Source organism: Nannobrachium achirus, assembly GCF_963921795.1.
Source record: "Nannobrachium achirus genome assembly, chromosome: 17".
In the NCBI taxonomy this organism is placed as follows: domain Eukaryota; kingdom Metazoa; phylum Chordata; class Actinopteri; order Myctophiformes; family Myctophidae; genus Nannobrachium; species Nannobrachium achirus.
Genome location: NC_137824.1, coordinates 22,302,559 through 22,329,738, shown reverse-complemented (window position 1 = coordinate 22,329,738; position 27,180 = coordinate 22,302,559). Strand labels below are relative to the sequence as shown.

Sequence of the window (27,180 nt, the reverse complement as noted above, 5' to 3'; positions counted from 1 at the left end):
ATATTTACTAGTAACTAGTTACTGCCCAACACTGAAGTACCGTATGTGTCATTCTTTTCTGGCCATGCAATAAGCTTACATGACGTTTGAAACTCATTTCAGGGGTCTCCCACAACTCATCTCAGCATCCTCAGCCCATCTTTAACAGAGTGGTTATAATGCTAGTTGATGCTCTCCGGGAGGACTTTGTATTTGGCCCCAATGGGCGGACACACATGCCATACACAAGACATCTGGTTGAACAGGGCTCAACGCACAGCTTCATAGCTAAAGCAAGAGCCCCCACAGTTACCATGCCTAGAATTAAGGTAAGACAATTGCCTTTCAAATGATATACTGTATATATTATAAGTAGTCATCTGACTATACAAGTGACACCCTCCCCTGTACTATTTGCAAACTGTTAATAAAGTATTCAATCAAAACCCCCATGAACCAATTAAGTCTTGGATCTTGGATGTACATATCCAAAACAAGCGGTGGTCGTGCTGGTGGGGCAAGACAGAATGATGATTTGGGGCAAATAGGGCTATCAATTTCTTATACATTATTACCTTATTTCCCACTTGCAGTTGACTATCTTAAAGGTAACATTCTAGCCTTCAACCATTTCCTTTCCTGTTTTTTTTAATACAAAGAATCCATCTGTTTTGAACTTTAGATTAAGTGTTAACTTTTTCAGCTATTGCTATAAGGATAAAATGCTTGTCATTGAAATTAATTGAGTCCTCCTAAGTGACAATTCCCTCATCAGTCGCTAAATCGCACTGTTTTAAAGAAAAAAGAGTTGAGCCGGAAGGCAAAACTCTCTGTCTAGTCTACTGAGCAATCTTCGTTCCTACTCTCGTGTGTGAGTCATGACCGAAAGGTTGCGGGTACAAGCGGCCGAAATGAGTTTTCTGGTATCTCCCTTAGAGATAGGGTGAGAAGTTCAGTCACCCGAGAGGGACTTGGAAGTAGAATTGCTGCTTCTACACGTCTTGGAAAGGAGTCAGCTTAGGTGGTTCGGGCATCTAGTACGGATTCCTCCCGAGCGCCTTCCTAGGAAGGTTTTCTATGCACATCCCACTGGGAGGAGACCTTGTGGCAACCAAAGACCAGATGGAGGGATTATATCTCCACACTGGCCTGGGAATGCCTCAGGAGTCGGTATACTCCCAGAGGGAGTGGAGGAAGTTGCTCAGGATAAGGAACTCTGGAAGTCTCAGTTGGAACTGTTACTGAATGGATGGATATTCTAATTCTATAGTCAAACCTACCATATCAGATGTTTCATGGCATTGCATTGCTTAAGGATGGAATTACATCACTGAGCTCATGGTGCTTTTTTTAAAATGGTCTCTTGTGTTTATGGTCGACATTATGATATATCGGTATCCTATCGTCATCATTGTACGGTATTTAGATGGCAGTTTGACATTTTGATTGTGAATTGGAAAAGCAATGTGTGCATTGGTCATGATACAGACACTTCTATTATTTATGGGATTTTAAACTATGCTAATGTGTTTTTGTAATAATCAAACAAGGATATCTATTTACCAGGATGTTGGTTAGGGCAGTATTTCTCAACCTTTTCAGGCAGCGACCGCCAAAATAATCACATTTTAACTGGGGACCCCCCAACCTGAGAGTTGAGTCATTATATTTTGTATAACGTGGTTCTATTGTGAAAATAGCCGATCTACATGCTCACAACGTTGCAAGGCGTTGTGTGCATGTAGATCGTCTATTTTCTCAATTTCTGCTTCTAATATTTGACAATTTGGCCAATGTTTAATTTGTCATTTTAGAGGTATTAAAAAGTCCTTAAATTGTAACTTTAGAAATGTGCAGATACCCTCTATAGTCTATACACTTAAACTTGATGTCGGTTTGTTTACTGTTGAGTGAGAAAACAATGTTGCAATTAAGTTAATCATCTGGGGACCCCCCAAAATAATTTAGAGACCCCCCCCCCCTGGGGGTCCCGACCCACAGGTTGAGAACCACTGGGTTAGGATACATGCTTTATGAATTGTTTCATGGCAGAACTAAGATTTGTTGTTAGACCAGCAGGAGGCAGTGCAGGACAATTGTCATGTCACACAGCGCCATCACTGCATTGCACCCAGTTGACTAGTATGACACAGCCAACTACCCCAAATTATAATTTTTCAGTCACAGCTTTTAATTCATACAGACATTACACCAACAGTTCTAGAACGTGATACACAATTTATAGTTATACGACCACACCTTTGTGTCTGCATATTCATAATTTATTTGTATTTGTTCAACAACGTATTTGCATACATTTGCGTTAGGATTGGGCCGCAGCAGGTAACTATGCTGGAAGCACTACCCTGAGGTTTTGCTGCATCATCCTCCCATTAAATTTGATGGGTCCATTTGAGACAGGAGAGGGAAAGAGGGTTCTCATTTCCACTTCTCCCGTATTCACAGATAGTTAATTAAAAAATAGCTCTCGAACTGACACAAAAAGGGGAAATACCCTCCAGACGAGCTTGGCCCCATCAGTGAATTCAATTAAAACAACAATGCTGATTGCCTCACCTGGGCATAGTGAATGTAGGCCCAAATGCAATGGACCAGGCAGTCGGTGAAATTGTCAACCTCCTGGATTAACATCTTTTCCACACAGCATTATGAGTACTGAGCAGTTGATTTGTCAACAGAGTGATGAAGAGCCTGGTATTTTGGCCACGACAAGAGTCTGGGTTGTTATGAAGGGAACGCCAGAAATAATTCACACTCTTTCTAAATGCTGATGCCCTCTCCCTTTCTCACTTGCTCTTTATGTCTGTGCTTCCGTCTTGCTGTCTCTCGCACGTGCGCTCCCAGTCTCTAATGGATACCGAACAGGAAATTTCCCCCAAAAAATATCCTCCAGACGAACAGGCTCCAGAGGCCACCTGAGCTGCCCCCAGCTGTTTGTGGGAAGTGCTCATATTTGAGTGTCTGTGTACTTGTACTTTCTACTGTGACAAGTCCCCACTGGCACTGCTTGTGCTGCTGAACCCTGCTTGATCCAAGGCTGTATAGGAAAAGCTACGATTAGGTATTTCTTCACAATGTGTTACATTTTTCTCCCCAGTCGGTTGCTTACTTTGTTCTTAAACACAAAGCTGTGTGTTCTACGGAATCAGATCTTTAATTTGCATCACCTCTCAGTCACCTCAGTAAGTCAACTGGTTACGATGCACTATGGAAAGTAGTCTCTTTAAAACAGCCTATCTTCTTCAAAACATCTGGCTTCAGATCCATTCCTAATAATAGACTACAGCGAGAGAGTTTTTTCCCCCCAAGTACAGCTAGGCATCTCCTACGCAATAGGTATTATTTTTGGTTGCATCTCCTAGCTACAGTATGTGTACGAATGAGGCTCTGCTCTCTCCCACCACTATAGTATATCAGGGGCCCAATGTATTTTCAGACCAGGGCAGGGACCCCCACTACATTGTATACAATTGTGTTGTAGATTAAACCTTTTCATGGATGTCATACTGTAGATAGCTTCATAGACCCTTTTGTTTGATAGCACTATTATTAGTGTTTTAGTTTGTTTACTTTGTTCACACATCTGACATTTAGCCACTTAAACCATGAATACATGGAAAACTTGACCTTTGGCTCTCTACTTGGTCTGCTCTTTTTTTCCCTCTACACCAAATCTCTTCGCTGAAAATAGCCAATCTACAAGCTCACAAGAGTCACAAAACATCGCAGCATGACACGTTGTAAGCTTGTTGATCTGCTATTTTCGGCGAATGTTCCCCTCAGAATAGCCATGCTAGTGTCAAGTGGTTAATGACAAACAAACAAAAAATCACAAATTTGGTGCTCCACCCCATGATGTAAAGAAAGTTAGAGAATCACCTAAGAAATCAAGACATTAGTTGAATACTGTATTTTTCAAAGGTGATGACAGCAACAACAAAATATCCCTCTGTAGGCTATTACCACTGGCAGCATCCCGGGCTTCATTGATGTGATAATGAACCTGAATTCACCCGCTCTGCTGGAAGATAACCTCATATGGCAGGCCAAAACAGCTGGGAAGAGGATAGTGTTCTATGGAGATGACACCTGGGTGCGCCTCTTCCCCAAACATTTCATGGAATATGATGGCACTACCTCCTTCTTTGTATCCGACTTCACTGAGGTATGTTTTTTTTATTTTTATGTGACCAGGGGTTGGTCTTTTACCTTTCAACGAGTTCAAAAGGGGAGCACGCACATCCAAAAACATAGTAGTACCAGGTGCTGGGCAAAAATACGTACAATGAAAGGAGAGGATGTCCGCACACTGGATAGAAGCTCCCAGGAGTAGTACTTTATTTTAAAAACAGCGTGACAACGTTTGACCCCTCTCGGGGTCTTCATCAGGTCTAAGACTGATGAAGACCGTCACGCTGTTGTCACGCTGTTTTTAAAATAAAGTACTACTCCTGGGAGCTTCTATCCAGTGTGCGGACATCCTCTCCTTTCTTTTACCTTTCAGCCATGTATTGTACTGTAGGTGATGCTCTTATCCACAGCGACTTGTGAGCTGTAAAAGGCTCCTGTTCAGAACACTCAGCCACCATGTGCAATACGCTCTAGGTAGTGTAAGTTGCTTTGGATAAAAGCATCCACAAAATAGCTCCATTTGGTTACATGTGTACACTGTCATAGGTTAAATTCACTCTCGGGATTTGTATCTCAACTGCTGTGCTGTCTTTAGCGACTGAATTTTCCTTGTGGGACCAACAAAGGTCTTATCTTAGTACAGTGTAGGATTAACCATTCTCTGTACATTTACCTCATGTAGGTTGACAACAATGTGACTCGTCACCTGGACAGCACTCTGAAGAGGGACGACTGGGATATACTGATCCTGCACTACCTTGGGCTGGACCACATTGGCCACATTAGTGGACCTCACAGCTCCCTCATCCAGCCCAAACTACTGGAAATGGACGATGTACTGAAAAAAATCCACGGTTCCCTCGTTTCAAAGGTGCTTTCTCATTCCCTGTGTGCCTTTTTTTTACAGAGCTTGCAAAGTGAAGAATTCTCCCGAGTGATTTTAAGACGGTTAAAATGACTATAGTACTAGAGTCCCGAACTAAGCGGGCTCTTCGGGTATAGACTCACAGAAAAAAGTCTTAAATGGTGCGCAGAACACGTTTTAGCGTTTTTAATTGACCGCACTGACAAACTGACACGCTTCAGCTCCTCAGGCCTTCATCAGCATATTTCTTTTTTCCATTTTGTGAAAGGTGTGTTTTCACAACACTGATAAAGGCCCAAAGAGCCGAAACATGTCCGTCTGTCAGAATGCTGTTGAGATAAATTAAAAACGCTAAAACCTCCTCTGTGAGTGGAGACCGTTTCTTAAGACTGGTTTTAATTCGGTACGATCCGTTTCAGTACAGCCTTGTGTTATTAATACTTTAAAGCCTTCCTCCAATCATGATAAAGTGGGGGGCGGCCTTGTTGTGCATAAGGCCTGCCCCCACTTGGCCATGATTGGAGGAAGGCCCCACTCTATCCTGATTGGAGGAAAACTTGTCACCCAACACTTTTGGTGGAGAAACTTAATTAAACTGCTTTTTTCTCCTCACAGGAGATAAGGCTTAGGTCCAAATATGGACCAACCATTCTATAGTAACTAGTACTCAGAACATAGACACATTTTGTTATTATTTGAATTTATTGAAATCACTTAACCTACGTTTAACTGACAAATATGCATAAGCAAACGTTTTTAAATGTATATTTGTATTGTTTTGATAACATCACTATAGTTTCCCAGAAGAAGGATACTTTTGGAGTTGTTTCGTTTGTGTTGAAGAGATGATCAGATTATTCAGGTTACTCAGAGAACAATGTACAGTAATTGACATATCTGTACAAAAACTGGCATACCAGACTGATTGAGGTGTTTTAGAACTTACAACCACGACTTGGCCCAAATAGAGTGGAAATATTGGTTGGTCATAAGAAATAGGTATATGACAGTCTATATAATGATTACCGGTATGCAGTTACACTCTTTTCCAGCTCTGTTGATTGGGCCTTAATGGACACCCACAGTATAGTTTTATCTCATAAATCTAAATGTTTTTTTTAAATATGTTGGAAGGAATGCAGCAGTTTAGTTTGAATTTGGATTGGCAGGCACATTTATTATGATCCCACTCTAAGCTTTTTCTAAGGGTGTAGAATGACCAAATCTTAGGATTTTTAATGGTACCAAGTGTATATCTCTTGTAAAGGTAAAGCACGTAGCTGGAAATTTCAGCAGCACCATATTTCACTATGTGCCCTAGTCGTTAGAGCATCTTGTTAAAAATGTGTCTTGCCAAGTGCTTAACTGCAACTGTGTTTTCTGGCCAGTGGCAGGCGCGTAGCTTTTGGCGCTCATCTCCTAGCAAGTCTTCTTTGAATGAAATGTGTTTGAAAGCTTTTGCGGTTCTTACGTGCAGCCACCGGTGTGACCTAAATATAGACACAGCCCAGTGGGGTCCCGCAGGATGTCTTAGAAGCTTCAACACTGTTTTCTCTGATAAACCTGTGCTCCCAATGAGTTTCGGGAGAGGGGGTGTATAATAAATCTCAGTAACACACCGCGTTGTACTGCACACTTAAACAAACTGCCTTTTGAAGGGAATGATGCAGGGAGTTAGAGCAGGAAGGCATTCAAATGACAGCTCTCGAGCTTCACTTAGCGGAACCATGCTCGCCTGTTTCAGCTCTGCTCTTAAGAGCATAATTTGCTCCACCTGCAGAGCTAGCTGCCACAATGTCTTCCTTGAAATCTCAAACGTTCCATTTTAACCCATTAAGACCTGAGGCCGATTCTACAAATGCCTTCTAAATCAGTAGTTCTCAAACCTTTTCATGTCAATGACCCCAACATGATAAGTACAGTATTTGGCCACGGACCCCCATCTGAAAATGTTTTCAGCAATCTTTCTTTTCTTTTTTCAAACACTTTCAAGATGTTTTATTATTGTTTTTTATTTTCTATAGCAGAGGCATATACAGTAGGAAAGGCCCAGACACATTGAAAGTGTCAGATGTTCGTGTCATCAAACGCACTTGACTGACTTAACTTGACATGTGTTCAGTGATGCTCGAGTCAGTGGTGCTCTCAGTGTGTGAGGAGTCAGGACCTTAACTCTACAAGGCCCCACACAGGGCCTCTGGATATAGAATGTTGGTAGGGATGTAAGAATATAGCTCTAACATTTGTTGAAATAGACAGGTAATACATAATAATATATTACCTGAGTAAACTTGTGCATTGATTTTAAAAGTCTCTCATAAAGTCATAAAGACATGCTTACAGACATCACATGTTTAGTCTTTAGGCACATATAGTACGTACTAGACTTATTAAAAAAGTGTGCATGCACACGCTTGTTCTTTAGTGCCATTAAGTGGTAAGAAACTAGATCTAGGACAGTGGATGAGTACTGTAAATCACCACACATTAAACTGAACATAATATTGGAGATTAAGTCGCTACAGCCATCCCTCTTACATTATTGCATTATTTAGTTTTCATTACACTTTCTAATACTAGCAGTAGCTGAAGAAATGCTACCATAATGTTTTCATTTGGGGTTTTGATTTAATCTTAATTGACACACACTCTCTTATAGTGCACTGTGCCAATGCAAGTCCTTTGGAGAGTTCTGTAGAGTGTAGCAGAGATTTGGTTTTGTATGTAAACATTTGTACTCATGTTGCCAAAATAGTTCTTAACACCGAGAGGACCCTGTCAAATTAATTTCCCTGGCAGTTTATTATGCGTTGAGTTGAAAGGGAATTATGGAGCACAGAATCCCCGACATGATCAAAGTGTGCCATCTTCCATAAACGAGTCACCCTGTGTGTCTGTTTGCTTCTTGCTATCTTGAAATTCTTAAGACGGAAAAAGAGTCAAAGTATACCGGGTGCCACTTGTCATCATGACTGTATTTCCCCAGGCAACAGTTTGATTGGTTCCTTTTCTGGAGGTATTGAAGCCCTCCTTCCACACATTGAAAGACAAGACAAATCTAAATATCTTATGAAACTATTTAGTAAATTATTGGAAGTAACCATTGCAGTTTTATTTTGGGGAAAATAGCTTATTTAGCAAATGTTGGGTCCCCGGTGTTGCAAGCCTCTCTGCCATGAAGAGAGTTATTATAAACTCAGAGCTTTGTGCAATGCTCTATTAAGTACAGATAACCACTTAAACCCTTTATACGTACAGTAGTTGACCAGAGTCCCCCAGGGGTCTATACTAGGACGCTTCCTTAGGGTGTGATAATATGAAAATAACTGAGAGTCTACTGCATCTCCTGTCATACTATACCTTCCACCATAACAAAGTCATACAAATGCATTGCATTACAACATCTACTCAATAACAATTGTCTTTTGTTGGCAGTGTAAGCCAGATGCAAGCCAATAATATTTTCTAGCAATTGTGACTGCTATTTTCACTGAATGTTCACCCCACAAGAGGGATGCTAGCGTTCATGTGGTTAAGTCTATCGATTTGTTTTTGTTTTCTCCCCAGGAAGAAGAGAGCTCCTTGCCCTACCTGCTGGTTCTGTGTGGAGACCATGGCATGTCAGAGACTGGCAGCCACGGGGGCTCGTCAGAACCGGAGATCAACACTCCTCTCGTGCTTATCAGCCCTGCATTCAAGAGAAAAGGTAAATCAACCGTTTACTCAGCCAACATCTGTTGTGTTTCATTAAACCAAATGTAAATAATTAAAACACACACTAACTTACTGTATACTTACATTTGGATTTTAACTGTCAAATAAGAACATGATGACAGAAGAAGGGGTTGGCAACACATTCTACTTCCAATTAAACTGAAAGTCAGGATCCTGATTATTCAAACTTGGCTCCCTTTCAAATGGCAGCTGTGCATAATGTGGGATCCATGAAAGAATATGAATAGGATAGTGTTTGAACAAGAGTTTTTTTTAGTCCCCCAGTATATGTTCGGCTGCAAAAATGTAATATCCTTACTTGACATACTCACTTGTCACCTAAGGGGGGTGTGTCATCTCGGCGTAAACTTACTATACCACAAACAGAAGCTCATTAACATAACTTTGTGTTGCTATATGTTGGTGAACATGGTGTTGTGACTGTGATAATTGCTCCCTTCTCAGTCATCGCCTGTTTCATTCCTTGCCTGGATTTATTTTTGGAGCAGCAATGTTAATTAAGGATTTACAGTTTTAGCAGTGATTTGTTGCTACAGAGTTGAGGGCTTTGCTAACACTGAGCCAGCCCCCCGTCCCCCATCCCTCCACACAGACACACACGCACGCACGCACGCACACACACACACACACACACACACACACACACACACACACGCGCGCTAAGTCGCTAACGGCACAGTACTCTTGCCTAATGTTGTATGATGAAAAATCCCGTTCACAGATTCGGAAGTGATGAAGGCCTTTTTTGTTGCTATTAGTAAGCTCTCTCTAGTTACTGTTCTGTTGGCTGGAGTGACCGGAGATTGCACTTCCCAAGGGGGATTTCGAGGGGGCTAGCCTTCTCCAAATCCAGTAAAGCTTGCATTGCTTGGAGGAATATGTATCAGACAGTGGGGTTTATTTATGTACATAATTATGTCAGTTATGTGTCAAGGCTGACTATAGGATGAGTCAACTTCAGCTCAATATACTTTTGTGTCGAGCGACACTTGACATTATTGTGTGTGTTATGTCTGCATTCTTAAACTCGCGTGGTGTTTTGGTTTGTTTCCTGATTTTAAAGTGGGGATGGAGAAGCCTGGGACAGTGGAGCAGGTGGATCTGACTCCCACCCTGGCCCTGGGTCTCGGCCTGCCCATCTCTCAGAACAGTGTGGGCCGTGTCATCCCGGCGGTCCTGGAGGAGACGTTGCTGAGGGACCAGCTGCGCTTCCTGCACCTCAATGGCCACCAGCTCAGCTGCCTGCTCAAAGACAGCATACCAGAATATGAAAAAGGTTGGTTGCAGTTTGGCTGTATATGTTATCATAAGGAATCAGAATCACTTCCTTTGACAAAGGTGTGTAATTGGCATTTAATACAACTCAGTAAGAAGGGATGAAACTGACATTTGCAAGTGACCTCATCGCTCAAGGAATTTACACAAAACAGTTGCTGCAGGTGGTTTACACAAACCACACAAACCACACAAATTTACACAAAACAGTTGCTGCAGGTGGTTTTGGTAGAATTCACAGCTGAGAAGAGACAGATTGTTCAGAGCACAAACAAACCAAAGCACGGAGTGCATAACTGTGACCTTTTAATGATTTACTGATGGCTGCATACAAAAAAAGGTGAGGCTTGCCAGCAGAAACTTCAGTGTTCTGAGCCAGGTCCCCCCACACTGTTGTTAAACACCATTTTGTTGTTCGTTGAGGAATTCCTCTTATTTTTTATTTTTTAACTCATCCAGTGCCTATCCCGAACAAGTACGCCTTTTCTTCGGCAAAAAACATGAGCTCACCCTGAGCTGCTTGGACCAACGTGGGTGGTCCTGGCTCGTCCAGCGCTTTCCAACGAGCCATTTTAGATGGTCCGACGATTTATTCCATTGAAAATGGTTTAAAATAAAGTTTAGACCCCCCCCCAATGTTCACTGAATGTTCACTGTCGGCGGCGCGACGTATTCCAGTGTGCCTATCCCGAACTAGTTCGGCTTTTTTTAATAAAATGAATAAAATAATCCGAGGCCGCACCAAGCCTGGCTCTAAATTTTCAATCTAGGCCGCCGACCGAAAGCCCTTTCCACCGGCCCGTAATCGGGTAACGCCGCCGAATCGCGCCGCCGAATCCAATACAAAGTCACATCTTTAGAGAGCATTTTCTCTGAACTGTGTTCTAATCTTAGCGTGAACGTTTTATTTACGGCTTAAATCGCCGAATATCTATCTTCTAAATGAGCTATCAGCCTAGCCTATAGCTATCTGTAGCCATTTCCATCCGGGTCCTTTTCATCCCATGCACAAACGTGAGCACGCACGTGACTGCAACGTGGGTCCCTGTATGTTACTACGCTCGTCTATGAGAGAGACCCCTGCCACTCAACAGACCTTGGGCGCCCCCAAGTGGCCCAGCACTGGAAGCGTTAAGCGGTTGTTTGCAGCAAATGGTTCACCGGACGTGTGAATCAAACCAGGTGCTCGCTGTCAGGCATTAGAGCCTATGTGTTACATGCCCTGACCTGAATTCCTCGTGGACAGTTTTGTCTAATTAGCTTAAAGTGTTGATCAGATCCTATTTTCCTATTGTCTTTTTTAATATAAGGCCATGGGTATGTGATGTGAAATATAGGCCTATATACAGAGACTTTAATAACTAATATCCATTGAAGTGATTGCTTCATGATTTTAATGATGAATTAGAAGTTGGAGGTGTTCAATTTAACTGTCAGGTTGCATCAGCTGGGTTCATCAGCTGTTTCCTGTGGTTCTTTTATGACTCTTCCTCTCTGGTGCATCCAGAGGAAACTGTGCCGTGCGGTACTTTAGCGTATACTGTGCAGCTAACTCAAACTCGTAAACATGACAAGTAAAAAGGGCCCACGGAAACACAAAACACTACCACAAAAGAGCTTAATTTATGGGTTTAAATGTTGAATCCCTCAAAATGTCTGTCTGCCCTGGAGGAGTACACCACACTCTGACTACTCCCTGGTTATTTTTTATACATGATGTTTTCTGTACGCAGGCACACTATTTACTTATTATATTCCAGAGTTGTCCGATATACTGCTAGTCAATGTCATCCGTCTTGCAACTGGAATACCTGGTCACATTTAAAATATACTCTTGGTGCTTTAGTTTGTTTCGTTTTTTTGACCCAATTTTGTCGTTTTGCCAATTCACTTTTAACAATGAACTATTTACGATGTCTCTGTCGCTGCTAACCCCCATAATTGGCTTGGGGAAGTTGGGGAGGGTGTAGACAAGACAACCACGTCTCTTCCGATACTCATGGAGTTTGCAGATGCTTCTTTTCCCCTGACAGTGAACAGAGTTTCACTCCTTATGCTCATAATGCCTCATTTCGCTCATAGCTCCAATAGTGTATAGTCCAGCGCTATGAGCCACGGCTTTTCTCACACAGAATAAATTAGGCTTAATGCTTGAGGAGGAACATGCCAGCACGCCTAGATCAATTACCTGTCCCACCTAGGAGTCTCTAGTGCAGTAAAACAAAACAATTCCCTGCCGGTTTCCCACTAGCAGACATGGCCTTAGTTGCATTTGTTGGAGTGCCCGGCCATCCCAGAGGCACTTTGGATTAATCGAACCGAAATCTCCACAATGGTGGGCGAGTACTTTACCCCTGCGCCACAATGGATACCCTTCTTTGAAAAAAGTAAACCTATGAATTTTGCCACTTTTTCAAACTTGATTTGATTCTAGAAATAACTTGCTTGCAACTTGCATGTTATTCTGCCAACACATTTTCCAGTCTATTTTGGTCTTTTGTTTCCATAGCAATGTGGCTATTTTTCAAGGTGATAAAGTGAAAGAGAAATTATTCAACTCTACCTACTTTTGGTGCTGTGGCTTGTTAAATCTGTTGGCATATACGATACTGTATGTCTGTGTTATTTTTACATTGATATAGTTTATGTTGGTACATAGTTAATTGTGGCAGCTTATTTAAAACCATTATGATATTTGACATTGCTATCAAGTCAGATATTGGGGTTTCTTTTCTTTTTTTTACTGTTTGTTTATTGGATTTTGACAGAAGCATTCATTATACATACATAATATAGTTTTGTCCCCAAATGAAAAGCTCAAAAGGACCAGGGTCTTACAAGACAAAAGTGAAGTAAGATACAAATAAAAATAAAAACAACAATACAAGACCAAAAACAGAAACATCTGTCAGCTGAACCATCAGTGGTTCCCAAACTTTTTAGTTCAAGACCCAAAAGAGAGTTAAGACGTTTTGCCTGGGACCCAAACTCTTAATTATTATAATTTTTTAATACATGGAATTTCCTTTTTGGTTTTTTTTAAATGTATTTAAAAAAATAAGAAGGGGCAGAGGGGAAAATCTTTTCTCTAAATATTTATTATTTTTAATATAAGAAAAGAAATGGGATTTTTACTTTGGTCATGACCCTTAGAAATTGGTCCGTGACCCACAAATGGGTCCCGACCCACTGTTTGGGAACCACTGACTCCCGTCACGACGCCTTAATAACGCTACACCACCAGACCTCACACAATACCCTAATCTGGAATGAAAGGAAAGTTTATCCTCTGCACATAGTAGAAGAAAGGGCTAGATATTGGAGTACTGAAGTCTTTCTTCTTTCATACTGATGAAACGTGGTCACTCTGGGGTCATTGTTGTTTTTCATGTGTGCAAATAATATATTTACACTACTTAACTCACAGCTGGATTTTCTTTGAATTTTTGTTTACAGCCACAGCATGCAGCCTCTGACAAACGGGACGCTTTTCGGCTACTCAGGCCACGAGTGATGCCAAAACGCGTCCGTTTGTCAGAGCCTGCTGCTGCGGTAAATAAATAATTCACAGAAAATTGTGAGTGCGGAGCGTTTCTATAGGCCAATTGTTCACTGAGAGTCTGTCCTTCTCTTAAACTATTGACAGTAGAGCACTGGTTCCCAAACACTGGAGCGGAACCCACTTGAGGGTCGCGGACACATTTGTATGGGTCCCTTAATTTTTTTGTTTACTACAGTTTTGTTTTTTATTATTATTATTTCAAAACATTTTCAAAAAGCAAAAGTTTTTCAAGAATAAAAAAAGAAATGCAATGACTAAGTAATTTCATTAATAAATAAAAGAAAACTGTAAGAAAAATTCCATAATTTGTGTGCGAAGCAATGCGTTGTGAGCTTGTAGATCTGCTGGTTTCACTAGTTTGGGTCCCTGGCAAACATTTAATCTCTTTTTTTAAAGAGTTTGGGAACCGCTCAGCTCGGGACTTCCTTCACAAGCACTTGAAGTGTGTTTTGTTGTTGTGGTTTTTACTTTAATTCATCAAGGAGATGTTGGCTGAACACTGCCCTTTTATAGCAATTTCACAGTCATATAGTTTCACACATTCTCAGTCTGATTATAAATGGTAAATGGTGCATTTATATAGCGCCTTTATCCAAGGGACTTTACAGAGATTGTTCATTGTACATTCACCCATTCACAATTTCACCCACACATTAATACACCGATGGCAGAGGAAACCATGCAAGGCACCAACCTGCTCATCGGGAGCAATTGGGGGTCTTGCTCAAAGACACACTAACTCTGGGGGAGCCCGGGATCGAACTGGGAATGCTCTGTGTTCTAAGACGGCCTCTCTACCCCTTAGCCACTGCCACCCCTATTATATTCTGTTGGACCGCCTTGCCCAAGGTCACCACAGTTGTGTGTCGAGGAAAGTGGAAATTAACCACTCTCATTTTCCCAGATTGTCTGGAATTCAAACAGAATCTTTCGGTCACAAGACTTCTGTTCGAGCAGCCTGAACCACTTAAACCTTACAGAATATACTATTACTTCAGTTGATTGAAATCACCCAAGGGCTTTTTTCCCTCTCTACTGTCTACTCACAAAATCTCTTCACTGAAAATATACGATCTACAAGCTCATGACATGTCGCAGTGTGAGGCGCTGTGAGCTTGTAGAGCTGCTATATTGCCAAATGTTCACATATTATGACATGCCCAGAATAGGGATACAAAGGTTCTTGTGGTTAATGAAGGTGTATGTGAACAGCAATTATTGAGCCTTTATTGATCAAATGTGACTTTAATTAGCTGATAGCAGCATGCATACTGCATATCCATCCATCCTCAACTGAGTATCCGTTATATTAGTATAATATTTCAGAATAATGCTATAAATGTCTTGTTATAACAATCAACGGTATTTTGGTCAGTTCTTATCTCCACCAATGTAGTTTGACCGACAGGGGTTATATTTTCAGACCATTCTGTTGCCATTCTTGCTTGATTGTCTGTTGACTTGAGAACTGATGGTGGGAATGATCAATAGACTGTCACTGCCCAGAAGAGATGATTAACTATTGGATCTCAAAGTTAAGGGTCACGGTCAGAGTCAAAATCAAGAATGAGAGTGTGGATTGTCATGAAACTTGGTGACTATTCCATACAAAATGAAGACCATCAAATACCAGCGCCAATACCAATCCATCTTCTATCTGCTCCATCCACAGAGGCAGGTTTTGAGCAGTTCCGTGTGGCAGAGAAATCTCATGGGAGTTGGATGAAACTTTACCTAGAGGGAAACACCTCTGAGGTGCTGACCAACATGGGCAAAAAGGTTCTGAAGCAGTACATCGAGGCCCTGGCCGCCATGAGTGCTGCCCTCAGCAAGCAGTTGGGCAAATACGACATGTACTCCATGATCACCGGCATGGTCTTCGTTTTCCAGGTGAGTGTACAGGGTTCCCACGGTCATGAAATTCCTGGAAATATTTTGAAATTAGAAAAATATTTTTCCAGTCCTGGAAAAGTTTTGGAATTGATCAAGGGTCCTGGAAGGTCCTGGAAAAATAGCTATGCATTGTCTTTGGTTATTGATTTTGTTAATACCTCTGAAATGACAAATTCAACATTGGCCAAATTGTCAAATATTAGAGGCAGAAATTGTGCCTCAACGCGAGGCATTGTGAGCATGTAGATCTGCTATTTTCACAATAGAACAGTGTTATACAAAATTCCTCAACTCTTAGTGCTCGCCAGTTAAAACATGATTATTTCGGGGGTCACGGCCTGAAAAGGTTGAGAACCTCTGACATACACTGCCTGTCTTTGAGCATTGCGCATACAAGTAAGCGACCTGTTATTGAGCTGAATTATTGTTATATTGTCCTGGAAATTGGGTTAAATATTCTGGAAAAGTTTTGGAATAGTTTTGGAAATTAATTGATAAAAATGTGTGGGAACCCTGAGTGTAATGCTTTTGAAACAGCTTAACCACTTACTAACCTACCGTAACTATATATACTGTATTGACTGGGGTCCCCCAGGGGTCTATACTTGGCCCCCTCCTTTTCTACCCACTACACCAAATGTCTTTGCTGAAAGTGTCCCATTTACCTGCTCACAACTCGTCGCAATGTGATGTAGATTTGCTATTTGTTGTACTGTATGTGTTAATCAGCCTGATATGATTTATATCATTTTAACATTTTGGAACCTTGCTAAAAAACAAAGCTGTTGTTTATGTTCCACTCAAACAATGGTGTATAGGGGTACCATTTAAGAGGAACATTAGCTCCGTTTGTTTAATTCAATCTTGTATTGCTTCAAAGTAATTTTGAGATAGACACAGCCAACTGCTTGATTGCCCCTAATCAATCCGAGTCAACAGGACAGCCTTGTTAAACACATTTTGCAATTGCATTTTCAAGCTGCCAATAACTATTGACATTGTCAACCAGTAGGTGACCTACCTAACCTCACACCAGGGTTGAAATATTTGAGTGGCAGTAGTGTATATGTTACAGTTAGTTTGAGAAACCAGTTAGATTGGGAAAGGAGCGCTTGTTTTTGTTCACCTGGATGTGGAAGAAGCCCATGCATTAGTCCCAGGCTGGTGAATGCTAACCTGGTGAATGCTACTATGCCTAAATCTAACCCTAACGTCAGGAAAACTATGCCTAAACCTAACCCTAACCTCAGTAAAACTATGCCTAAACCTAACCCTAATCCTAACCTCAGTAAAACTATGCCTAAACCTAACCCTTATCCTAACCCTAACCTCAGTCAAATTATTTCTAGTTCCCCGAAGGAGGCGCCGCCTGCTCCATCTTGTGCCCAAAAACGAGCGCTCCTGTTCTCAATCTAACTGAATCTCAAACTAACTGTGACAAATGCATCTCCAACTGCTGCATATGTGCTAGTTGTCTTGTACTAACATACTCTTACCATACAAATTGATAAAATAGCATGTTGTTCATTAAAATAAGTCCTGGATTGTAACTTTTAAACTGTCATCAGTTGCACTGCAGTGAACCAAATGTTAATCAAGGAGTTAAGGACTTGAATAAGTGAACTATTATGAACTTTTCCACTGTCTTTCTCTCTCTCTTCCTCTTTGAATGTCAGCTCCTCATGGTCCTACTCCTGGCTATGCCCGAGGCCCTGAGTGGAGCGGCAGAAGTGGACCTCCCAGTCCTCTCGGCACTGCTCTCCCTGCCTTTCTACCTTCTATGCCTGCTCCTTGCCTCAGTGCACGTCCTGGTATGCACATCTGCCGGGAGCTCCTGCTACTTCTGTAGCCTCTCCTGGGGTCTAGTCTTTACCGCCGTTGCCTTCTCATCGGCAATGTTCTGTATCCTGGTCTCTATGGCAACAAGACGGCTTCCCCAGGGATGGAAGATTCCGGGCAAGGTAAGCTTTGCCCCCACATTGGGACCTATTTGAACAGATAATGTACCTCATAGATATATCCTTATGAATAGACATGGCATAACACAGCCTGGCAAATGAGTATCAGAAAAGACATTTGGTTTTAAAAATGTTACTTTGTATAAGAGAAAATGTGAGTAAGCTATTCAAGCAGTCTTTATTAACTCCAAATGTAAAACATGTTACTACAGAAACTAATAGCTACAGAAAACATAGTGTATTAGACACACACATTAGATCAACATATCAACACAACTTAAATAAAGCATTTAAATGCACAAGAGTAATGAGTATGGAGAAACATGGGATGTAGGGTTGCACCTTTTACAGGTACAGTATGTGCCACGCGGATGAGTTTACAGCATGTGGAATAGGTCAGATATTCAGCCTGTATTTGTAACCTGAAAGCATTGGGTCAGACTTTACCCACAAGGGGTGACCAGGGCTATCTATGCGGCTCTCACCTTTGTGTTGGACTTTTCATACATAGACATTAGTGAGTGTGGTCTGCTGAATGCCAATGACCCTTTTCCCCACTTTCATAATGTTACAGTGGTTTGTTAAATGTTGAGATGCTGGGGAAGTTCTTCGAAAAAGCCCTCTAAATTCTTCAAGTTTTCACAAGCTTTTTGAAGACTGTAGTGAGTCCAAAGAAAATCACTCAAACAAATAGCAGTATGAAAGAAGAACTGGCAATTGAATCCAATTTGACTTGATACTTTGATGGACATCATTAAAGGGGCCACACCATGCTTTTAAAAATATATATTTTATATAAATATTGGTCCATAATACGGTTTTATACAGGTTTTAGCCTAAACAACCACTCTGGTATTGACATTGTCTTTGGGCTAAAATTGGAACGATACAATGGCACCATACTAATCTTCTCTGTATCATTCGAATTTTAGCATGGCACCATGCTAATCTTCCCTGTATCGTTCTAATTTTAGCACCACTTACCCCGCCCACCCCATATTCTCAATAGAATCCACCCCAAAAGTACCACCCCGAACAAATGAGTGAATGGACTAGAGTCACCCTTAAAATCTGGAAGAAAATAAGATCGTCCTTTGGAGTATCTGGACAGATCATTTCATTAACACATATTGGATATATAAAGGAGTTTATACCCAATCAATTAGATGCAGGTTTTAGAAATTGGACAGCACATGGTCTCACAAGTATACACCAACTATGTGGGAGGGATGGCCTTAAATCATTTGAACAACTGAAAATTGAATTTGACCTCCCTAAGACGGATTTCTATAGATACCTGCAGCTAAGACACTTTTTAACAAATCATAAAGATTGGAAGAATGCCATGAAACCCACCCCAATAGAAGAACTTCTGTTAATATTCGAATTTGATGAGGAGAGGAGGGTAATTAGAGACTTTTATCAACTTTTTCTAGATCTGTCTCCTAACAATTCCATATATATAAAGGAAAAATGGGAAGCCGAATTGGGTATAGACATACCATCAGATCAATGGGAAGAGATATGCAGTGAAGCACACTTGGTAACTAATTCGAATACTTGGAGGGAATTTAAATGGAAAGTGATAACTAGATTTTTTAGGACGCCGGTGATTATGGCTAAAATGGGACCGACTCATTCTAATAGGTGCTGGAGGGACTGCGGGGCACATATTGGTAACCACACTCATATATTCTGGACCTGTCCCAAGTTAAGACTATTTTGGAAGGAGATCTCTGAGGCACTGAAGGAAGTCTTTGGTCAAGCTTTTGATGTAGATCCCATGGTAATGTTGTTGGGAATGGTACCTGAGGGAATAGAGGGCAGAGCCAAAATATATTTACTCCATATACTACTCACAGCGGCCATAAAATGTATTACAATTAAGTGGTTGAAACCGGACCCTCCAACATACAACATGTGGGTGGCTAAGGTACGTGAAATTTATCAAGTGGAACAAATTACTTACGCCCTAAGACTTCAATCGGACTTGTTCTTTAAAAGATGGACTCCAGCTACACCAATTTTGATGGATCAAACTTCTTCTGTTCCCTCAAATATAAATGTTTTGATTTCTCATTCTGCCCCAGCTCTCTCAATACCTTCCCACTTAGACTCTCTCTCCTCTGCCATATTCACATAGAATTCACATAGAATACACTGTTCTACTGTATCATCTATTCCTAATGTGCGTTTTTCGAATGTGCTTTTGGTTTGTTTGTTTGTTCGTTTGCTTTTTTGCCAAATAATCTCTATTTCCTTTTTTTTTTCTACAAGTGGTATACAGCTGAAAAATGTATAAGAAAAAAAAAACAAAAAAAACAGTTGTGAAAATATGTTTATTATATTTGTACAAGTTGCCAAAACTGAAATAAAAACAAAGTTCAAAAAAAAAAAAGTACCACCCCCTTCTCTTCAGTGGCCAGGAAACTGAAGTGGAGGGGCGGTACTATGGAAATTAGCCCCCCGTGACATAGAATGGGGCCGATTTCAAAAGAGTAACGTTCAGACGCGCCCATTCAGAAAATCACTGAAACGAAAGGCATGGCTTAGAGTTAATGAATTGTTTGAGAGAGAGACTGGGAAGAACAAAAAAATAGAAACAAATGAAAAATGTGAAATTCATGGTGTAGTCCCTTTAACACTTTTCTCTTCAATGTCCTGCGATGCCATGGTCTCCATAGACTTCCATGTAATTTATAGTGCACGGATCGTGCACGCCCATGCCTAGATGATGCACCACGTGTGTGCACACTGTTCACAGCTTTCAAACAAAAAAATCCGCTTGGAAATCCGTTCAGGCATTCATGATTTATCAGCCGTTATGTTTTCTTCAGATGTAAACAAACATGGCTGCCATGTTTGAAAGAATGGGTTGGTATGGGGATTAAACATGCAATTTCGCGATCGCGATCATGCCTAATACATTTCTGGAGGTCCAAAAAACATTTTTGAAAAAAACAAAAACAAACACAGGGGTGGTACCTATTCAAACTCGGGAAACTCGGGGTTGGCACCAGATGTGTTAATTGAGTGGTCCATGGTGGTGGTCCATGGTGGAGTTAGTAAGGAAGAATTGTGACGAGTATTAGCCTACAGTAGGAAAATGTATTCTCTATTCCTAACTACCCTTTTGAATAATATCGACATTAAGAAATCGCTGTTAAGTGTTTTGTGGTTGCATCTGATGAAGTCTGTTTAATTACAAACGGGGATAATGTGTCTTTGATGATTGATGTAAACAGCACAGTAACACTTTTCCAGTGTATAAAGGCTAATTTATACAGGCATATTTTTACAACTAAAACAATGTTGATAGGGTTTGGCAACTAAGTATAATTTAATACGAACTTTTAATCTAGAGTGTTATTGTTTTGTTTTGTTTTTCTTTCATAATTGAATTCTATTGACATTCTGGTTCAGTAGACTTTAGGTTGTTGAAACCATTAATGACATTTTAGCAGGGGCGTAGGAGTTAATTTGACATGGGGGACACATTTGCTACCCAGCCTCTTCCTTGTGACAATCTCACTTGTGCCTGACAGAGGACTAGCAAGCAACACCACAATGACGCTGGTATCTGCATCTGGTGTTGTCAAGCATCTCCTGAAGTAATAGCCTACTTATCTCATTTTCACCTGTTGGTCTGCCTCTCTCCCTCTCTCTGCCTGTCTGTCTCCTCTATCTGGCTATCTGTATCATGATCTTGCTCCTGCATGACATTAGTTTCTACAACAATAAACCTTCTAGATGCAGATCATTTCATCAAATAACCAAAAATGTATCAGGCCAGAACTCAACCACATTGCATACAATACAGTATGTGTTCATTATGGATTTGTCATACAGATGTTTTATTTTGTGTAAAGCAGAAAAATGCTAGTGGTGCAAGGTCTGCAAAACTGTCACAATACAACACAACAATAACAACAATAGTGTCTGGAAATATTATTAACAAGAAGTGTAAAAAATAAAGTAATAATGATAAAATGCAATAAAAGGAATACTAATAAGGAATCCGATTGATCAAGATAATGTGTGTGCTCGTTCCAAGGACATAGGCTTTGTTTTAACATTGGCAGGGACAGCTGCTTCCTTGTTTTAAATGTGCACTTGCATTAATGTGTGCACTCGGATACTACCACCTCTGTGTTCAAAGCAGAACAGAACAGAACAGAACACGTCATAGCTAAGTTATAAGACCTCACCTAAGAGTAAGACCCTGGGCCCTATCTTCTGCCCGGTGCAAAGTGGCGCTAACGGGCAGCGTGATTGTCATTGCTATCTTCTGACTGGCGCCGTTTTTACACCTGGTATCCATTGTCTAAATACCAAGTGATCTGTGCGTGCCTAATACTGCCTATACGTCCCATGGGTGTGTTGGTCTTAAAATTAGGTGTGGTTTGTCACTATCATGGTGCACCGATATTTAATGCAACAGATTTTGCGCTCTGCGCTTCAGCACGTTAAGAGCAGCTCTGAGGTGATGCCACAGACATTTCTTACTTACTATTTAGACTGCGCAAAGCTCGATAGATAAAAGGTAACCATTAAATCCGGTCTCCCGATGCACAGAGTGCACAGCCATCCACTATGCTTTAGAAACAACTGAGAGATATGTGAAGGTGACACATGGTCATTTGTCTCTTGGACATGAGGAGATACCAGGCTCCAGGAGGAAGATGTGAATTTTTAACAGCATCACCTACGTTACTAGTCCACTCTTTTCTATCACAATCTATCAGAATTCAGCACAATAACTGTCATGTTCAACATGTTAGAAGACATTTCCAAGGGCCTCCACATTGAGGCAAACAAATACATTCTGATCTGGGCCACATGCCATGTACTAGGCTTTATGACCTTAAAATGTGCTGTCTAACTTGGACACACCCCTGACACAATTTGCACCCTGCATTTTAAATAGGGCCCTACGTGTCTCTCTCACTCTCCAGTCTTCCTGCCCTTAATTAATTCATTATTGCGACCGTAGGTCGCAAGTTTACTATGAGAAACGTCACAGCTTGTCCGTGTCTGTCTGGACGTGTAGACGTGTACACATTTTTACGTTCTATGGGTTTGTCGCTCTGACATCATGCTCTGATGTCACTGTGATGTCCGGCCCATCTTGTGCAAGTATCCATGTATCTCTGAAGAGATACATGCCACTGTGGTTCCCTTGACACATCACTGTGACATCACAGGTGATATCACAGGTGACATCACCTATGTAAAAGTCCATATATGGGTATTCCCCAGAATCCCTTTTATGCCCATAATGAAGATCCCTGATGTCATCGATATATATATATCACTGGCCAGATGGCCAAGACATGGCCCATATCTGTGTTGCTGGTTCAGATAGGGATCTCCATGTATGGGCATAAAAGATATTGTATGTTGTGATGTCATGGGAACCACTCTAACAGAATCCCCTTTATGCCAATATATGGAGATCCCTGATGTCATCAATATTAAGCCCATATCTAACAGGACTTCATATGGGAATGCCCATATATGGAGGAAGACAGCCCATTTATGTGTGGCTGGTTCAGACAGGGATCTCCATGTATGGGCATAAGAGGGATGTACTGTATACAGTACTTGGATCTCCATTTATGGGTACCAGGGGTCTCCATATTGGGTAACTGATCCGATATACACCAGTAAGACTCCCTAATCGGGAGATAAGCGACCGTTGGTCGCTTATCTCCACAAATAGGCCAAAAGTTTGTTTTACCAATTATTACACTCTATGTGAACATTTACATCAACAAATCCCAAGTACTATGCAGAACGACCCATTTCAAGTTTTTAATGTACAACAATATTTAGAAAATAGGTCTACAAGCTGACAGTCCTCGTCCCTTATATTCCCATAGGTTATATGGAGATCTCAGTGTTTGTCAGTCCTTGTTCATTTATGCCCATATATGGACATCTCTATATCTACTGTAACAGTCCTTGTCCCTTTATGCCCATATATGGAGATCTCTTAACTGTAAGTCCTTGTCCCTTTTATGCCCATATATGGATATTCCTGATGTCATCAGTATATGAACATATATGGGCTTTCTGATATGCCCATATATGGAGATCTCTTAACTGTAAGCCCTTGTCCCTTTTATGCCCATATATGGATATCCCTGATGTCATCCGTATATGCCCATATATGGGCTTTCTAATATGCCCATATATGGAGATCTCTGTATCTCCATATATGGGTATAAAAGGATACTTCAGGTCTGACATCAGGTTTGTTTATATTGGGTTGCTAGGTTTGACATCACAAACTCTATGGGCCATCTGACCTAGAAATCTATATTTGGGCATAGATGACTCATCGTGACCTCATCACACGTCGACCGCACGTGTGACCGACGGACGGCCGGTGGAGGTTTTCATACTAAACTGCGACCTTACGGTCGCAACTAAACTGCGACCTTACGGTCGCAATCACTGGCCAGATGGCGAGGTCGCATGTCGCCCTGAGGCGTCTTACTAGTATATATATATATATATATATATATATATATATATATATATATATATATATATACTGTGTGTGTGTGTGTGTGTGTGTGTGTGTGTGTGTGTGTGTGTGTGTGTGTAATAAAACTAAAGCATAACCTCCAGTGTTATAATTAGGGATGTCCCGATACCACTTTTTTGCTGACCGAGTACAAGTACGAGTACTTCATTTTGAGTACTCGCCGATACCGAGTACCGATACGAGTACAATTAATAATACAAAATGTCTTTAAATTGCGTTTTCTTTTTTTTTTCTTTTTTTTATCAGATGTTCCTCACTTTCTGGCTGTATAACACATTAAATTGCATTGCTTTCCCAGAACATGGCACAACTGCCACACATTTCACTTTTTTTTTTCAGGTTTAGCCCATGGAAATTCCTGTACTGTGCATGATCTTCTAGATCTGCTATGCTCAAACATTTTGTATTTTTACTTTTGATACTTTATATAGAGAGAGAAAGGCGAAGTGGCGGAACACACAGGGTACTCGGGCGCTTTGTGAGCAGTATCGGACGAGTACCGATACCGCAAAATAGGCCGGTATCGGGGCGAGTACCGATACCACGAGTACCGATACCGCATCCCTAGTTATAATCACTAAACTATTATAAGACCTCACACACTGCAGCCCCACCTGACTTTCTGCAGCTTGTGCCTGCATTCTCCTGGAAAAGAAAAATATATTTACTGCAAAATAGACTAGCTGAGCTGAGCTATTGTTTAAATTTACTTTGAGGAGTTTTTTTTTTCTGAACTCTGTGAAAAATGCTTACCTACACCTGTGGTTCCCAAACTGTGCCGAGACACACTGGTTTGCCGTGAGACCAGGTGTGCCTTGGGGTTTTGGGTTACCCATACTCCTGCCTTCCAGTTCCATCGTATTACTGTAATTCATTCATTAGCATCCATTTTCTGTATAAACTTCCAAATAACAAATACAAATATTCCTAACTAAATTAATGATAATCAGGCATTGACACTAAGGCTTGCCCACCTGCCCCCGGCAGGTAAATAAAACCTTCGGGCAGGTGAAGTTTGCTTTCAGGTTGCCCGACCGGGCAAGTGCTAATTTGAGAGGGGACACAACCGTTTATAAACACAACACCAGATATCTGTCTAAACACTTCTGGTCTGTGGAATGTAACAAGTGTGAAACCATAGACATATTCAATCATAGCTATGTAGGTATTTGGATTTGGAGTTATTGAGGTATGACATTTGTTACTGCACAGCCCAGAAAGTAAAGTAATAAGTGTTAAACTGAGCGGTAATTAAAATCTTACCTATCATTTTATAATGGACAATTTACTTTTCGGGCAAGCGGGCATGACCTTTGGGCAAGTAGAACATGACCTGTACTTGCCCGACGGGCAAGTGCTTCTGAGACCTTAGTGTCAACCCCTGGATAATGAATTATAAATAATAAAAACCATGGGGCATGAATCAAGTACCAAAATGTGTGTATTTGGGGAGAGAGAGGCTGGGGTAATAGGGGGAGCCAATAAAAAAAGTCTGCCTAATGCTTTCATTTAAAGTTTAAATGAAAGGATTGCATTACAGCAAGCAGGGTTGGTTTTAAACCAACTCTGCTTGCTGTATTTAAAAACATAATCCCTCAAAATAAAACCCTTGGTACTGCATTAACAGACATCATCATAAAATTAGGAGAAGTACCAATATCAAACGACTTCAATTCTGCTTAGTAGTGCTAGGTGTCACATTACTCATGCTCTGCATTACTTGTGCACTCTGTGTGAGCGCGCGCACACACACACACACACACACACACACACACACACACACACACACACACACACACACACACACACACACACACACACACACACACACAGTGCTCTAGGAGATGCAATCTAACTCGGGATGATTAAGCTCTTTATACAGTAGCCTACATATCCCTACATTATATAACCCTCCTTAGAATACAGCAAAGTGACCTTGGCTCGCATGCAAATTCAGCATAATGTATTATGAGTGCAAACACCTTTAACGAGAATAAATAATTTTTCACATTTACCGGTATGTGTACAGTACTTACTGTAGATAATATTTACATCTCATTTAGATGTCTCACAAACAGCATACAACAACCAGACATTGCAAGCAAACAACAGAACATTTGATAATCCAGAATCAAATGTACAGGGATTGACTTTAAGGGAAATTGTGACTTTTAAGATCACTGGCCCCACCATTGTAACCACTGGCTCAGGGCCATTAGGCTACTTTTGAATCTGCAAATAACATTCAAGACTTGACCCTTTTAACGGACAAAATGAACTGATACATGCAGTACTAATTATCTATAAACGCACAAAATCTGTCTGGGTATGCCTGTGTGACTGTTTACCCTGGCCTGCATATCTCGACCAATTGACTTCAAATTTGGCCTGTTTATCACAGAGGTCCCAAGGGACTGGAGTGCCAATTGGGTTGTTGGTCGGATCATTGCTTTTCCAGAACTCTGTGTGTGTGTGTGTGTGTGTGTGTGTGTGTGTGTGTGTGTGTGTGTGTGTGTGTGTGTGTGTGTGTGTGTGTGTGTGTGTGTGTGTGTGTGTGTGTGTGTGTGTGTGTGTGTGTGTGTGTGTGTGTGTGTGTGTGTGTGTGTGTGTCTTAGTTTCATGCCCATATACAGTATGGAGACATGACATTACCAGTAAGACGCCTAAGGCGAGGTCGTGCCGTCTGTCTTGTCCATATATGGATTCTGTCGTCTGACATCATACATACAATCACTTTTATGCCCATATATGGAGATTCCTTTTATGCCCATATATGGAGATCCCTGCTCTGAGTATCTGACATCACTGTGATGTCACAGTGATGTGCCAGCCTTTTATGCCCATATATGGAGATCCTTGCTCTTAGTATCTGACATCACTGTGATGTCACCTGTGATGTCACAGTGATGTGTCAGTGGAACCACAGTGTCAGGCGTTGAGATACGGTCAAGCTGTGACGGTTCACATACTAAACTGTGACCTACAGTCGCAATAATCCTGACATCATGGACTGTCCTCCAAGTACTTACTATGATAGCATGAAGTACTCGGACAATGGGTACAACGGGTATTGCATAACTGAAGGGGCATGGCGTTCCCAATGCATGATGTGCATCGACTGGCCTCCAAGTAGTATGATAATGGGACTGTACTAATTACTCTGACAAAGGCTACAACGGGCATTGAATAACTGAGGTCCATGCATTCG

General features: G+C 41.2%; 1 protein-coding gene across 1 annotated transcript in view; it reads left to right on the top strand.

The window, feature by feature from the left end:
* Positions 1–27,180, top strand: part of pigg (phosphatidylinositol glycan anchor biosynthesis class G (EMM blood group)) — a 64,676-nt gene that overhangs the window by 836 nt on the left and 36,660 nt on the right. The window contains exons 2-8 of the mRNA XM_080745837.1: positions 103–308; positions 3,956–4,165; positions 4,814–5,002; positions 8,564–8,702; positions 9,795–10,007; positions 15,241–15,458; positions 17,138–17,422. Of these exons, the coding sequence (XP_080601963.1) occupies positions 103–308; positions 3,956–4,165; positions 4,814–5,002; positions 8,564–8,702; positions 9,795–10,007; positions 15,241–15,458; positions 17,138–17,422 (1,460 nt within the window). The remainder of the gene's footprint in view (positions 1–102; positions 309–3,955; positions 4,166–4,813; positions 5,003–8,563; positions 8,703–9,794; positions 10,008–15,240; positions 15,459–17,137; positions 17,423–27,180) is intronic.